The 16,516-nt window shown below is 43.3% G+C and overlaps 1 protein-coding gene across 2 annotated transcripts in view; it reads left to right on the top strand.

Annotated features, from left to right (window-relative positions):
• Positions 1–16,516, top strand: part of smyd3 (SET and MYND domain containing 3) — a 234,947-nt gene that overhangs the window by 183,566 nt on the left and 34,865 nt on the right. Inside the window, exons 7-9 of one of the 2 annotated variants that reach the window (XM_036593328.1) lie at positions 5,297–5,399; positions 11,891–12,001; positions 13,394–13,657. In XM_036593328.1, coding sequence (XP_036449221.1) covers positions 5,297–5,399; positions 11,891–12,001; positions 13,394–13,657 — 478 coding nt within the window. The remainder of the gene's footprint in view (positions 1–5,296; positions 5,400–11,890; positions 12,002–13,393; positions 13,658–16,516) is intronic. The other variant, XM_036593329.1, reaches the window with a different exon arrangement.

Below are 16,516 nucleotides of genomic sequence, written 5' to 3'. Positions count from 1 at the left end.
CACGTACAGGATTGTAGATGTAGAACGTGGTGGAACGTACAGGGTTGTAGATGTAGAACGTGGTGAACATGTACAGGATTGTAGATATAGAACATGGTGGAATGTACAGGGTTGTAGATGTAGAACGTGGTGGAACACATACAGGATTGTAGATGTAGAACGTGGTGGAACATGTACAGGATAGTAGATGTAGAACGTGGTGGAACATGTACAGGATAGTAGATGTAGAACGTGGTGGACCACGTACAGGGTGGTAGAACGTGGTGAAGGTGAAGGTGAGTGTGAGTGTGAATGGAAGGCAGTGACGTCAGCGTTGAAGCTCATTAGACTGTAACAGTAGCTGATGAACTCCGGTTCTCAGCTCCACGTTCTGCCTGGTTTGTTGATGTTTCTTGTTGCCAAAACAGAGAGCAGACTGGGCGGTTCGAGCGGAACGTCCCTGCGCTGTGTTCTCCTGTTTGCTCAGCGTTTTTCTCGTCCCTCCCTGTAATTTCGTCTCATTGTCTCAGTTCTGAGCGGCGGCGCTGGGGGTCGCCGGTGACAGGTCGTTCCGCGCTGAGCTGAAGCTCCTCTGAAGGTTCTGTTCAGGCTTGTTGAGGAGGAGAAATCGGCTCTGAGGGGACGGAGGACAGGAGGAGAGATCGGCTCTGAGGGGACGGAGGACAGGAGGAGAGATCGGCTCTGAGGAGACGGAGGACAGGAGGAGAGATCGGCTCTGAAGGGGACGGAGGACAGGAGGAGAGATCGGCTCTGAGGGGACGGAGGACAGGAGGAGAGATCGGCTCTGAGGGGACGGAGGACAGGAGGAGAGATCGGCTCTGAGGAGACGGAGGACAGGAGGAGAGATCGGCTCTGAGGGGACGACGGCCGATGAGTGAAATATCAACAGCAGAGATTTCAGGAAGTGTTTGATGAAAAATTTAATTCATACAATTCAACACAGTCGAATACAGAACAGCACAAACAGCAGATCAGCTCAGATCTTCAGGAGATGATGTCATCAGGCCCAGTAGTAGCGTGTGTGTGTGTGTGTGTGTCTATATGAGTGTGTGTGTGTGTGAGTGTGTGTGGGTGTGTGTGTGTGTGTATATGAGTGTGTGTGGGTGTGTGTGTGTGTGTATATGAGTGTGTGTGTGTGAGTGTGTGTGTGTATGAGTGTGTGTGAGTGTGTGTGTGTGTGTGTGTATGAGTGTGTGTGTGTATATGAGTGTGTGTGTGTGTGAGTGTGTATGAGTGTGTGTGTGTATGAGTGTGTGTGTGTGTGTGTGTGTGTGTGTGTGTGTGTGAGTGTGTGTGTGTGTGGTGTGTGTGTGTGTGTGTGTGTGTATTGATTGTAAAGCGCCCTTGAGCATCGGGAAAGGCGCTATATAAATAAAAGTGATGATGATGATGATGAGCTGTAAATATCACCTCTACTTCACCCTCTATAAACAGAATAAATAAAAATAGAATATAATTAACATCCAGAATGAAGTTCTAATAAAGTGAGTGTATGATCTGTTTTATGCAGACATAATTTAGAGTGAATATTCCGTAAATCTGTGAGACTCAGGAGACTTGATTTCACATTGATTCACCTCTGAACCTCAACATCGTTCTGATAAAATTAACATCCAGAATGATGTTTTGATAAAAGTAATATCAAAAATATTTTTTATAAATAATGTCCAGAATGTAGTCGTACAAAAAATTGTAGATTTCTGAGAATATTAAAAATATATAATAGTGTGAATAAAAAGAATAATGTATCTAATAATAATAATAATAATAATAATAACAATAATGTAGTTTTAATACATTAAATTTATACATATTATGATAACCTGACACAGAATTATAATAAATAGATAAATATAAATAGATAATTAAAGTAAATGATGTTTACAGTTTGTAATATTTAAATCTGTATGTTTTTATTGAATAAGGATTATTAAGGTAGAGGTGATTCTGCAGGAATAATGCGATCTGAGAATACAGAGTGTGTGTTTATGGTTCCGTGTGGGCGTCTGCGGTTCCAAACGCAGCGTCTCTGAGAACCTCTCCAGAGTCTGAAATGCAGGATTAGAGTGGGCAAACACAGCCGGGGGGCCGACATTAACGCTCAAATTAATGTTTGGATTTAAACTGTGTGTTCAGGAAGTTTTGGCTCTGAGTGCCAGGATGAGCTAAACTCCAGCTTTGCTTTAGACCTCCAAGAGAACCGCTAACGTTCTGCTAACAGTAAGATGAGAACCGTCCCGGTGAGGCGGCCGTGTTTGTGTCTGTGAGGAAGTGACCGAGCTGGATTTACTGCAGAGGCCGTTTGAGCTGCTGTTTCAGCAGAGCGAGGAAAACACAGGTCATTTGTTGGTTGAGCTTTAAAGATGATTCCTGCAGCATTAGAGGAGCAGGAGAACGAGCTGTTCTCACATGCACTCACCAATTAGGCCCTCACAGGTGATCTTGAAAAGCCATGCAGATGCACCTGTGACGTTCACTACAGGACAACAGTCATTCATTTAACCTCCTCTCAGAACAGGCAGTGAGTACAAGTCACTGATTTCTCAGGAGATGTTTGAGGAGATTAGATAAAAGATAATTCACTTGCATAAAGAAACAACAAGCAAAAGCTCCAGAGAAAATGGGGCTCCTAACAACCACCTGGAAGAGCTGGTCGACCCCAAAACTGCCCCATCAGATAAACAGCACTTAAAGCTCTCATCTCTGAGAGAGAGGAGAAAATCAAGCTGATCAGATCTGAAAACATCCACAGGTGTTTCTGTCCATCCTTCCACTGTGAGAAGACGACTCAGCGCTGTGGGTCTGAAAGGATGTGTAGCTGATCAAGAAGAACCTCACTGAGAAAAGGAGACGGACACATCAAACAAAGAAGCTGAACGATGGACTGACCACCCCAGAGTCCAGACCTCAACACCACTGAATGGGTTTGATTACTTCAGAAAATGATCAACCAGCTTCTAAGACTGAGCTTTAGAGGTGTGTCTGCAGATTCTTTGAGGAACTGAAAGTGAGTCTCCTGAAAAGAGTGGAAGCTGGAATAAAGGCAACTAAATACTGTCCAAAAGTTTGTGGACACCTGCTGATCCAGAGTTTCTTCTGAAATGAAGGTGTTAATAGTGACTTTGTGCTGCAGAAACAGCCTCTACTCTTCTGGGAAGGCTCTACACTAAATCAGGGCTTCTCAAACATTCCCTTACCTGCGCCCCCCCACCAACAATGAGAAAAAAATATTTATGCTGTGAACAGAATTGTGCAAAATAGGTCCCCCTTCATTTATTCTATTTCCACTTAGATAAACTGTTGAGTCCAAGTTATTCATTTTGCATTTTGGGAAAAAAGCAAATAACACATCACATCACACAGCAGCCTCAACACCTCAATCTGTTATCAGAAGTTTGAGTGTTCAGTCAGTGAGTCTCATAGGTAGAGCGTGTCCATCACAGCATCCTGAGCAGCAGCGTTCTGCGGAGGAGACTCCTCTGCTTCTACAGCGCTGAATGATCCGACCTACCGAGGACTCAGAACTGGATTCTGTGGTTTCTCTGCTCCTAACTTCAAAATCACACCTGACATCTGATTAGTCAGTGTTGGTGAGTTCCCCATCTACCACCACTCCACAGTCAACGGGGTGACTTGGCTTGTTCAAGTTCAGATTTAGCTTTGGCTAGTAGTGTTACCTGCTTTCACCTGTTGCACTTTAATTAAGGGCTGTTTTGGGTTCCGCTGTAACTTCACCTCCTCCGCTGTTCATCATCTAAGCTAAAATATTAACTCTACCTCACGTTCTGGGAGCAAAACTGTAAACTGACAACTTCACACTTCAATTACGCAATATAACACAAGAGGGAGCATCGTAGATCATCACAGCCGTGATGTTATTGGCGATAACACACTCCTCGAGTGTTCTATTGCCTTAATACCACAGTTAAATAAATACAGTAATAAATTAATAAACTGGGCCGTGAACGCGGCGTTTAATATGTTTTAATGTTCGCAGTTCCTTCACCAAATTATAGTTCCTTAACGAGCAGCTCGTTGCTACGTCAGAGTAACGAGCTCCGCCCACTCGCTGCTCAGTCTGCTGTAAGCCTCGCCTTTTGTAGTACAGACTGAGCCATAAAACTGCTGCAATATCAAGTTCAGCTCAGTTTTGTCAGTTTTTCCAGATCAGTATTAATGTTGTTTTGTTCCAGCCAGTCTGTAAAGCATCTTACAGCCCGTTTAGTTTGGCGAATGGTGTTGGGTTCATTTCTGGCTGATTCCAGGTTATTTAGCTGTTCTTCTGTCTCAGCTGCCGACTGAAAAGCTGCTCAGTGGTGATGACAGTTTGGGAATTTAGTGTCGTCTCATCTTCAGAGTCTGACCAAATCGGCTGTTGGTCAAATGGGATCTTAAAACTGTCCATTTTCTGTTTGTGGCAAAGTAAGAAGTAAAAACGTTCAAATGTCTTGAGCGTCTCCTACAGCTGTCAGAGTCGTCTCAGTGGAGTGATACAGTGCCTCTTAACCAATCAGCTTGCGTGGCTGGAACTAACTGTGATATAATACTGAAATATGTCCGATCGTCCATTTAACAACACTCGTTCATAACATCCTTTACAGCTGTTTATGTTAAACTGGTACTAACTTTTACAAACAAATGGGAACAAACTCTCCTGCCGTCCCTCCAAACTGGCTCTGCACCTTTATGGTAGTAGCCTGCACCACAGAGGCTCATGGGAGTGCAGGGCTGAGAAGGATACACAGGTGCGTCCTCAGAATTCGGCTGAAAGAAGGACACATTTCTCGGCTGCATTTCAAGGATCTTCCATGTTCTTTTGAAATGGGACGGTGCCGATGGTGTGTCCGGCCGAGAAATGGAACCTTCAAAAGTCGCAGCCCCTAAAATGAGACACTGCATACGTGTCACTCCTTCATTCCAGCTTCCGTTCTTTTCAGGAGACTCACTTTCAGTTCCTCAAAGAATCTGCAGACACACCTCCAAAGTTCAGTCTTAGAAGCTGGTTGATCATTTTCTGAAGTAATCAAACACATTCAGGGTGTTGAGGTCTGAGCATCATTATTTGTATCCTGATTTGTCTTTCTGGTTCTTGGACCACCCCATACTGTACACTTCAGACCTCCTAGACAAAAAATGACTAGATGTTCTAGATAAGCTCTGCAAATAACAACTACTCCTAACTACCACAGTAAATTAATAGTCATCACTAATGTTCTCTGTGAGTGATAATTCAGTAACAGTGTTCTCGTGTGGTGGTGTCTAATGGAAACCCTTCTCTGTGTGTCTGTGTGTTTAGCATGTCTCTGCTGAACCATGACTGTCGGCCGAACTGTGTGGTGGTGTTTCTGGGGAGGAGACTGCAGCTCCGAGCCGTACGGAACATCCGGGCTAATGAGGAGGTAACAAACTCACAGCCGCCTTAAAGCTCATACAGAGATTTATACCTGCAGTCTTCATACACACAACATAAACATCTGCTTATGAATACATTACAGTACTGTGGCGTCAGCAGAAACAGGAACACTGGAAAGGCCGTGCTTCTGCTGCGAGAACGTGTTCTTTATTAAACACCAGCAGAAAGCACAGAGCACTGGGGGGGGTCTCCACCCGCCACACACTTCACCCTGATGGTGACCCCCCCACTCCCACACACAAGACCCCAGAGCCACACCCCAACACAAGCAACGCGTACACTTGATCTAAACTAACAAACAACAACATTAACAACACAAACAGTTGCGAAGGTGCGCGACGCCTTTGCGTGTTGCCGTCTGCAGAGCCACGCCTACAAAGACTCTGGGAAGCCAGCACAGCCAATAGCAGGTCACTGCCGTATTTTAGCGCTCTGTCTAATATAGAGCTGTTTAATTAAACACAGCATTAGTGCCGAAAAATAGATCTAACATTACTGAGCGTTACACATCATCAGCACCCCTTACACTCAGCATTATCATCCAATCACCAATATCCAATCAGCAATATCCAATCAGCAATATCCGATCATCATCCAATCAGCATCATCCAGTCATCATGATTCAGTCTTCATTCGATCATCATCATTATCCGATCATTATTATTATCCAATGAGCATCTTCCAATCATCATGATCAGTCATCATCATCTGATCAGTGTCATTAAATCAACATCCAATCACCAATATCCAATCAGCAATATCTAATCATCATCCAATCAGCATCATCCAGTCATCATGATTCAGTCATCATCCGATCATCATCATTATCCGATCATTATTATTATCCAAAGAGCATCTTCCAACCATCATGATCAGTCATCATCATCTGATCAGTGTCATTAAATCATCATCCAAACAGCATCATCCAATTATCATGATCTAATCAGCATCATCCAATCATCATGATCCAACCAGCATCATCCAATCTTCATGATCTAATCAGCATCATCCGCTCGTCATCATCCAGTCAGCATCATCCAATTATCATGATCCAGTCAGCATCATCCAATCATCATGATCTAATCAGCATCATCCAATCATCAGCCAATCAGCATCTTCCAACCATCATCATCCGATCATAATCTTATCATTATTGTCTGATTATCATCATCTGATTACCATCATCTGATTACGATTATCCAATCTGCCTCATCCTATCATCATCATCTGATCATCTTCAACTGGGGCCGTATTACGGAAACTTCCTCCCTTTTAATCCTAAGTTCAGATCTGACAGGTCAAGATAAGATTTTACACAAATTCATATTACAGAAGCAAATCTGATCTTCATTTAGGAATTTTATCTGATCTTACAGCATCTTATCTCCAGTTAGGAAACCTTAACCTACTTGAATCAGAGTCGACAATCAACTGTCATGTTTGTTTCCTATCAACAGACCATAAACACACAGCTGACGCGTAAACACAGTCAAAATAATGTTAAAATGTGAGTTAAGCTGCTGTTACTGATGTAAAAAAGGTCAAACAGAACTAAAGTGTGATAAACTGTAAGCTGTGAATACTGTGAGAGCGCCCCCTGCTGTTTATCAGAGCGTCGCCGCTCCCCAGTTTCAGTCTCCATTTCCCAAACGCTTTAGCCGAGCGCGCTAACGTTACTCCTCCTAATAAACAGACACACGTTCAGCTCCGTCTCCTCATTATTCACCACCATCACTGTAATATTTCATCATCAACATTAACACACGAAGGTGATCAGAGGGGCGGTGGAGATCGAGTCTGCAGCGTCTGAGATCTTTAAAACGCAGAGTTAGAAAAGAAAATCATCTCACAGTGAAAGCAGCGTTTTACAGTAGGAATAAATGGAGCTCATTATGCTGGTAGTGAACTATGCTGCTGACTCAGCTGCCTAAAAACCATAGAAACGGACCTTAAACAGAAGTGAGGACCCTGTTGGGGTTCATCCTAAAGTTAGGACAGGATTTAGGAGGTTTAGTCTAGTTAGGATGTTTGTGTGATGCTGTTTTTCTTAAGTCGTCATGGAGACTAAACACATCAGATTTCAGAGTTAAGAAGTTTCTGTAATTTGGCTCCTGATCATCGTCATCCAGTCATCATCATCTGATCGTCATCCAGACAAGACACTGACGTTTATACTGCATCTCATTTCCCTGTGCAGGATTAGCATATTTAAATCAGGTGAAGTGTAGGCGTGGCCTAAATGGACTGCCCTGAGTTAAGTTTATAAAACGTCTTTTACAGTTTCCTGAGTTCTAGGTGTTAACCAGGTACGTTTGAAGTACTGGCTGAATATCTGGAACCTATTGGTGGATCTAGACAATTTAACCAGGGGTGACAAAACGTCAACAGGGAGTGGCGTGTCAGTGTCGCACTGGTGGTTTGGGGAATTTTCATTATCTTTTGATAAATTTCATGATCTTTTTGACGTAGTTCAGATCTATTTAGTACAGATTTATAAACAAACGTCACAAAACAGCAGAACAGCAGCCAACGTGCTCGTCTGCTCTGAACAGTTGAGTTTGTAAAATAATAACTTGGTAGATTTCACTGCACTGAGTTTGTCACTCAGTCTTATTCTACAGTATGTCTACTGTAATGAGGCAGAACAGGCTACAGTGCATGTTTAACCAAAACAATTTTGTAGGCTGACCAGAAGCTGCAGAGGTTACAGTTTGTATCTGAAATTGAGATTCACTATGAAGCGTAGACTTTTTCTAATCATGCCTTCAGATGAATTCAACTGCAGTGAAACTCTGAACGCTGACTGAAGCCCGAATGCAGCTCTGCTCTGAAGAATTTCTCACTATTTACTTGTTTCGTTCGTTTAGCTTGTGTGTGCGTTAGTCAGACACTTCTGACCTACATGCAGGACTGTTATGGTGCTGTTGTGGGATTTAATCCAGTAAACCAGAGATCCCTGAACGTTTTGACCCGAGGGTGAAACGATACCAGACTGATACTGATTTTAAACTGGCAGAAAACACAGAGTTCAGGAAATTAACAGTGCTTATCGATGGAGAGAGAGGAGCTCTGGTCTCCACAGTGGAGAAATATGGGTGAATGATTATGTGAAAGTTTTCTCATACAAATAACAAAACTCACAAACAGCTGCCAGCCTCTTCGCTAACGTGCTGTGTTTCGTGTAAGGGAATTTGAATAATGACGTAAGGGGCTTGGTAAGCTCATAAATGAGCACAGGCCCAGAGCGAGGCCACGTCTGAGCTCAGTGAGGTTATGGAGTTCATTAGCTGCAGTTCCTGCTGTTTATCACCAGATTAGACTGAAGCTAATTGAATTAGCAGAGGCTAATGCTGCACACAGGTCCAGCAGTGAAGCTGGGCTAATTAATGTCCATTTAGGGCTAAATGACTGTGGACGTGACTGGAGTGACTCAGCCTGCCACACTGACCTAACGAAGCACTGATTACTGACCGTACACCATGTGACCTGACTGGACTGCGGATCCCTTTAGCTCTAATACAGGATGTGAGTGTAGGGTGATGTAGAGTGAACATGCTAACCGAGTGCTGATATTGTGGAGCTCAGAGAAGTTCACATATCTCGAAAACGGTAACTTTACAGGAGAAGGAAAACATCTGAACAGTAATGTGATGAGATTTTACTCCAATAACTGCATTTCCAGGTCATTTTGGGCCGTTTGTTTTGGTCAATTCTCCATGAAATTTACAGACAATGTACAGGACAACAGGCATTTTCAAATTACGCAAAAACTGAAAAACGACAAAAATGGAGATACAAGTCTTCCGACAGCAGCAAGATGTCCTGCAATAATCCATCCCACGCAGCTTGAATATTCTCACACAGTTCCTGCAGATTTTGCGCTAGGGGAACCGTCTGCCAATGGTGCTGGCACTAACAGGATAACCCATGGAGGGCATCACTGCTCGCTGAATGTCTGCAGTCGTGGCTGTTGGGTCACTCAGCATTTACTGCTAAGAAAGTAGGCTACATCATCACTCCTCGCATCCACAGCCCCAAATGACTACCTGAGTTCTTCCTGTCCTAACAGATATATTACCTCAGGCTGAGTAGACTGTAGAGTCCTTAGCAGAACAACTCCACTGAATCAACACTGCAGAACACATAAAATAAACAAACACATTTTGTGCTACAATGGTGTCAGAATAAAACATTTGTGTGCATACACACTCACACACACACACACACACACACAGTACTGTAGTATGCTGAGACACAGGATTTTGAACTATTTATTTGGCAATAAGTGTGTTTGTGGTCACCATATGTGATTAATAAAGACATCTAAAAACAAACAGTTATACAGTAAGAAATCACAAGAATTTCTTGTTTTAATTGGTTGATTTTTTTGTGAGCTAGTTTGAAAAACAAAGTTTGGTTCCAGATTTATCCTCCAGACTTCGCATGGATTTATTGAATTTCTTCAGCAGCACCTGATTTAATTGAACGAAGTGTATTGATTAGATAGAGTGGATTTTGGATGATAACTACCAATAATACTGGACTTCTGCCAGGAGAGGGCAGGAAATGGTTAAACAAACACATTGTCATCCATAAAACCAGTGTTTTTCTGGGGACATTAACTCTTACTTACATACATATTATATATATTACATATACATATATCACTTGCGGTTAGCCCCGCCTTCACAATAAGTGTCTATCAGAATAACCCAGAGAATAAACACTAGACCACATTAACCTGGAATTAAGTTGACACACATTTCTTCAACACACTGTTATTACATATGTGTATGTATATATGGGTATGTTGGGATTTTATTAAGGTATTATTGCTAATGCTAATACATATTAGTTAATGTTGAATGAAACGCAGCCAGTAAAGCCTGAAACTAAACTGAAGCATCAGTGTAGTGAACAGTGAAGGACACTGTACAGTAGAGCAGAACACGCTGTAAGAGGCCCATAGCAGACTGAACAGAACACATTCCTACTCATCCATATACACACAGTAATTGTAGGAAACAGGCCTCTGCTCTTGTTAGCGGAGTTAGCCTGTTAGCGCAGGACTCGGACAGTCTGACAGCACTCCGATCACACTCGTCCTGTAATGAGCAGGGACTGGTGGGAGGTGGGGGGTGCTGGAGGCTTTAGATAGCCCAGTAAACTCTCTCTCCTGCAGCTCTCATTACCCCTCTGTTTGTTAACCGTGCTGCTGGAGACCCAGAGCTCTGCAGTTTAAACTGTTCCCTCAGCTCATCAGCTGGGTTTCAGGACACTGTGTGGAGCTGTGGGTCCCCAGAAGCACCGTTAACAAACACTGACTTACACTGTAGCACCTGGGACTAATTATCGTCCAACATTTATCTACAGGCTGTGTGTGTATACAGTACCGCAGTGAGGAGCTGCGACTGTTGGAGGTAGGACTTCAGTTTGGGTCGTAAATAAGTTACAGTTTATTTTTGTAGTGCTTTTTATAACAGGCGTGTCCCAAAGCAGCTTTACAGAAATATCTGGGTACGAGCATCACCAGTGGTGACAGTGGCAAGGAAAAACTCCCTAAGAGCAAAAGAGGAAGAAACCTTGAGAGGAACCAAGACTCAAAAGGGGAACCCATCCTCCTCTGATCCACAGAGGATAAGGTTAAAAACACGTAAAACTGAGAAAGAAACACCTCTATGGTAATACTAACTTCGGCTGGCGCCCCTATGAGATTTCCAGTTGTATGTTAGCACTAAGATACAGCCGATTCACACGAACATTTTTGGCAGTGCTAGATTAAACACAGTCACTCAGACAGTAACAGACAGTCCACATCGTAACTGTTTCACAAAAACGTTGTCTCTCCATCTCCAGTGCTGTTTCTTTGCCTTTTTGCATGAATTCAAAACTCCAGTTATGCTCTGCATTGTGGTTTCAGTGGAGTCATGATGAATGGACCAATAGAAATGGGCCAAATTTACTTGGGTAAAAAATATTTTATATTAATTTCCATTAGAAGTTGATATTTTTCCTAGCAATAATATATTTTATTGTTCATCTTGTATCTGACATTATCAGATGTCTGATCTTGTGTGTATCAGTGTTACAGTGACTCTTATAGTAAAGAGTCCATAGAGCTGCCGCCGCTGTTTAACATTCCTAACAACAAACCAGAACCTGCTTAGACTACGACTCATATTCGCACTCAGTGACGTATCTAGAACCTCCAGAAGGACTAAAGTGATGTTATTTGGTCCCACAGAGCATGATTGGTTCACTTCCTTTGTATGCTGGTAGTTAATCTAACGTGTAAGACCTTCAGTCCAGCTCCTGAAGTCCTGACCAATGGGAGAGCAGCTCAGCTGTATCTACCCAGATACCACAGAGAGAACCACCCTGATTGGACAGTTTTCTGTTGGGCTTTTTAAGATTTTTTTGTTCTGCTGTACTGAGTTTGTGCTCTTGTCTGAAATGTTTCTGTGTCTCTATTTTCAGTTAACTATCAGTTATACAGAAGTGCTGGCGCCCCGTGTGGAGAGGAGGGCTCAGTTACAGCAGCAGTATCACTTCCTGTGTCAGTGTCAGCGCTGCAGCAGAGAGGACACGGTAACAACACACACACACACACACACACACACACACACACACACACACACACACACACCTCCATCTGTCATCACTCTCCTCCTCTCTTCACCTCCCCTTCATTTCATAACTTTTTTCCTCTTTCACTACACTGACTGTCAGTGTTCTCTTACGTTACAGTCAAACAGTGCGGTTTCGTTCATTTCTACTCTTATTGTATGTGACCAATCAGATCGTTAGGGAGTGCCACAGTGTGTTACATCATGCGTTACGTCCACACTCAAACCACACACTGAAACAAGGGTTGGAAGATGGAAGATTCAGACGGAGATTTCCACATAAATTTCCACTTTTAAGATGAATATTAGGCCCTTTCCTGACCTGCGTTTCGTCCTTTCTGCTCCGCCTGTCCTCTGTGATCATCACCATGGCGACAGCAGCATCTCAGGACTAATGGAACGTAATGAAACAGAAGGACGGAGTTGGTCCGAATGGGAGACACACTGTGTAACAGCGCTGCACCATGCAAAATGTGCATTATGGTAAATAACAGCTCTTCATGAAGTCGCCGTGGAGGCGATTAACGCGCCGGGGTCTTTTTAACGCTGCAGTGTTTTCTCTGGCTTTCTAGACAACAGCCAGTCAAAATCCCATTATTCACACAGGAGAATTTCCACAATCACAATCACAGCAGCACCTTCATGCACTCGTTTGTTTTGGAAAACGGTAGATAACAGGATCGTATCTTCACTGTTTTTGACGATAAAGAGATGCTAATTGAGTAAGTGCATACTTTAGTGTTGTTGTGTTGGGATACACACTCATGAGCAGTGGGTACTGGAGGTGTGGCAGGAACCTGTAAACGAGGAGTCGAGGTCTGCATGGGCCTGATTATTAATACCTGCACCGCCCGATTCAACCACTAATCACGTCCACTTGTGATTCATGTCCACTCCCGCTCTCAGTATCCAGCACTATCGTTGCCTGCACCTGCCTGCCTCCCACCTGTGTTTGCTGTAATTCGCTCCACTAGTGTAGGACATGTCCACCCAAATCTTGTGACGTGGCGGAGCCTCCAGGACCATCACACCTCCACATGCCCAGCCACCAAAATAAACATTTCAATGTTGCGAAAGTGAAGTAGCTGAATATTTAGTGTATTTTAGGCTGATCAAAGCCGAGTGAAGTTTTTAAGCCGAAACAGACACCGAGGCTGCGGCAGAGTTAAAAAGCCGAGGAAATTGTCGTGAGATTTGTGTGTAAGTTATTCACTGGATGTTCTGCAGCTTTGCGTGTTTTGCTGTGTGTGATCACTAACACGTTTTTCTCTGCTGCTGATTTGTTTGTCTTTTTTTCGCTTTTTTCGCAAGATGTTTGTTTTTAGTGGTAATCTCAGTGCATTCACTCACACAGCTCCTCCCCAACAAGAACCATGACCAACAGGAGTGGGTATCTTTGACATCTACAGCAGACCACCGCTCTCTGGACCACTCAGGGCTCGAGAACAGACCACCGCTCTCTGAACCACTCAGGGCTCGAGAACAGACCACCGCTCTCTGGACCACTCAGGGCTTGAGAACAGACCACCGCTCTCTGGACCACTCAGGGTTCAATCACAGCTTTTACACTCGGCCAAACAAACTGACCTCTCAGGACGGACAGCAGAGAAAGGCTGAGGTGTGAAAATGTCCTTAGATGCAGTCAGAGATCTTCATGATGTGATGTGTTCTGTGTCAGTGAGTCAGTGAGGAGAGTAACTGGAGGAGTGCATGCAGCAGGTGTGTGTGTGTGTGTGTGTGTGTGTGGGTGTGTGTGTGTGTGTGTGTGGGTGTAATGAGGTGGTAAAGGTGTTGCTGTTGTCCATCTGTCTCTCCAGCCTCCAGACACACAGTGAGGAGAATCCAGCATTCAGACACTGAAGCCTTCATATTGAATATCCTTCCAGTGCACATTTCCACTTCACACCCACACAGTGTCTCTCGAGTTTATACTGACAGATATGAACACAAAAGCATGTATTCATAAGCAGAAACAACATGCTGAAAAAAAGATGGTTCTTCAGGTTTTCTTCAGTGCTGTGAAAAAGTACTTGCCCCCTTCCAAATCCCGTTGAGATGCTGTGGTGAGACCTTAAACAGGCAGCTCGTGCTCAAAAACGCTCCGATGTAGCCGAAATGAGACAGTTCAGCTCAGAGGAGTCGGCCAGAATTCCTCCACAGCGATTTAAAAGAGTCAGCGCAACCTATCGCAGACGTTTGAGTGCAGTTGTTACTGCAGAGGGCGGCACAACCAGTTATTATGTTTGGGGGGGGGCAATTTCTTTTTCACATGGGTGATAGAAGTGGGTGATGCCTCCAAGCGTGCATATGAGACTTATTACAACGTACAGATTCATATCTCTGAGATCAGGCCAAGGTTAATCTGTCAATCACTAAAGCCCCTCCTCCACCTGGAGTTTATTTACGTTATTAAAGATGCTGTAATGACCCCCCCGCCCCACCCCCATCCTCTAAAACGCCAAATTTCACGCGCACTAATTGTGCGAGCCGTATGTCAGACTCCATTTCACATTCTGATCTCCGTGGCTGTCGCGCAGCCCCCCGAGCGTGAAATGATGTTTCTCACTGCTGCTCTGACCTGCAGTCAGGGGTCCGTCCAGGACTCTGATGCTCTGCCGTTTGTTTGCCCTTCTGACCGACGAAGAGACTCTGCTGTTAAAGTGAATAGCCTAAATTAGACAGATCACTTTATTAATCCCAGAGGGAAAGTCGCCTATTACAGCAGCACAAAGTGCAGTAAAGAGCAAAACAAAAGCAACTATTGCCGTAAATGGAAGACAAAGTAAAGAGGTATAATAAAATATACTAAAACAACCATAAAATATAATGTGCAATACAAAAATAATTAAAATCACATAAATATTAAGCAGATGCAGTGGTGCATGTGACATCCAGTGAATGAACTGAGTGACTAAACACTGTAAACAATAACATATGATAATAGTTGTTTAACAGTGCATGTAAAGAGTAGAGAGATATCATGTCCAGCTGGTGCTCAGTGAGCCTGTCCTGTCAGTAGCTCAGTGTACAGTAATGCTGCTGTTTCACAAACAAATGTCTGTTTTGTTGCAGTGTGGTTATGTAATCCAATTCACAATATTTACTGACAGCCCCGCACTCTCAGAAATGAAGGTACTAATCTGTCTCTGGGTCAGTCCCCCTCCTGTCACTGGGGTGGAACCCTCAAGGCTCCATCTCAGTACCTTTAGTCAGGGAACATAACTGAACCATAATCCACTGAAATGATATGTTCTAAGCTGTACTGACTCCACACACCCCGTCTCGTCTCCAGGCTTTTATTTTACTGTTCTGTTTAAAACATTCGGTTATGAAAAGGTACAAATACGAACTTTTCACCTGGAAACACTTATTTAAGGTTCACAATCAGACCTTAAAACCACTGTTGGAGCTTTGAGGGAACATTTACACTGTTTGTACCTTGATGAACAGAAAATGTACCTGAACAGAACCTTTATTAATAACAGTGTAGTACCTAATGTAACATATCAGATAGAAACATATCATGCAGCATATTACACATATGTGACTCGCCGGGGAGCCAGTGATTGTATCGGGGTGGTCTTGGCCCCCCTTGATGGCTCCATTGACTGTAACTGGTTACTGGCTGGTTTTCTGTCAGTTATGCTAACAGTTATCGGTTAGTTGGCTTCCTGTTTAGATTCTATATGACTTCAAAATCTTGGTTATGACATTTTAAGCTTTACTGAACTCCAGCAGATCTGACTGAGGAGTTACAGCCTCATCTCCATCACCATCAGCTGAGGTGCTCACTGCAAACTCCCAGCACCTCTGACAGCTCAGCTGGTGGAAGATCATTTTCTTCTAGAGCTCCTGAACTCTGGAACAGCTTTCCAGACAATATTAAAAATGCAAACTTATTTTTAAATGTAAAAAAATAACCCTGGCTACCTCAGGTGGACAAAACGCAGCATCCACTCAGCACCTTACTATTGCTGCGCTATATTAAACCCAGATCACAGATCCATAGTAGGTGACGTGGTTTGAGATTCATACTTAGAAAGGTGGTAATTTAGAGGGAGTTATATTAACAGACACATGCTGATAGCCTCTACAGTGCCCCCTGCTGGAGTACAGAGTTCAGACATCCCATGGTTGATAAATACGAATGTGTATAATGTCAGAGAGAAGATACACTCTTTTAAAACATGCATGACTGTTCGAACATTCATCACTGTGTCCTTGGAAATGCATCAAAGCCAGTCAGGTGATGTTGCTGGTAGGTGGGGTTTAAATAACTGTAATATGTCGTATCATTGATTTCATAATAGTCGTTTATCATTTCATGTTTCATTCTGATGTTTTCACAGTGTGAAATGTAGAAAATGGTACAGTTAAAAAAAAAACCTTTCAGGTAACACTTTTTATTTGGACAGTCCACTTTAGATGTTTGTGGATACTTAATTTACTTTTAAGTTACATTCAAGTAAATATCTAC

This window comes from Colossoma macropomum, unplaced genomic scaffold (genome assembly GCF_904425465.1).
Source record: "Colossoma macropomum unplaced genomic scaffold, Colossoma_macropomum, whole genome shotgun sequence".
NCBI lineage: Eukaryota > Metazoa > Chordata > Actinopteri > Characiformes > Serrasalmidae > Colossoma > Colossoma macropomum.
Note: the sequence above shows the minus strand (reverse complement) of the source record. Positions and strands in the feature narration are given on the sequence as shown.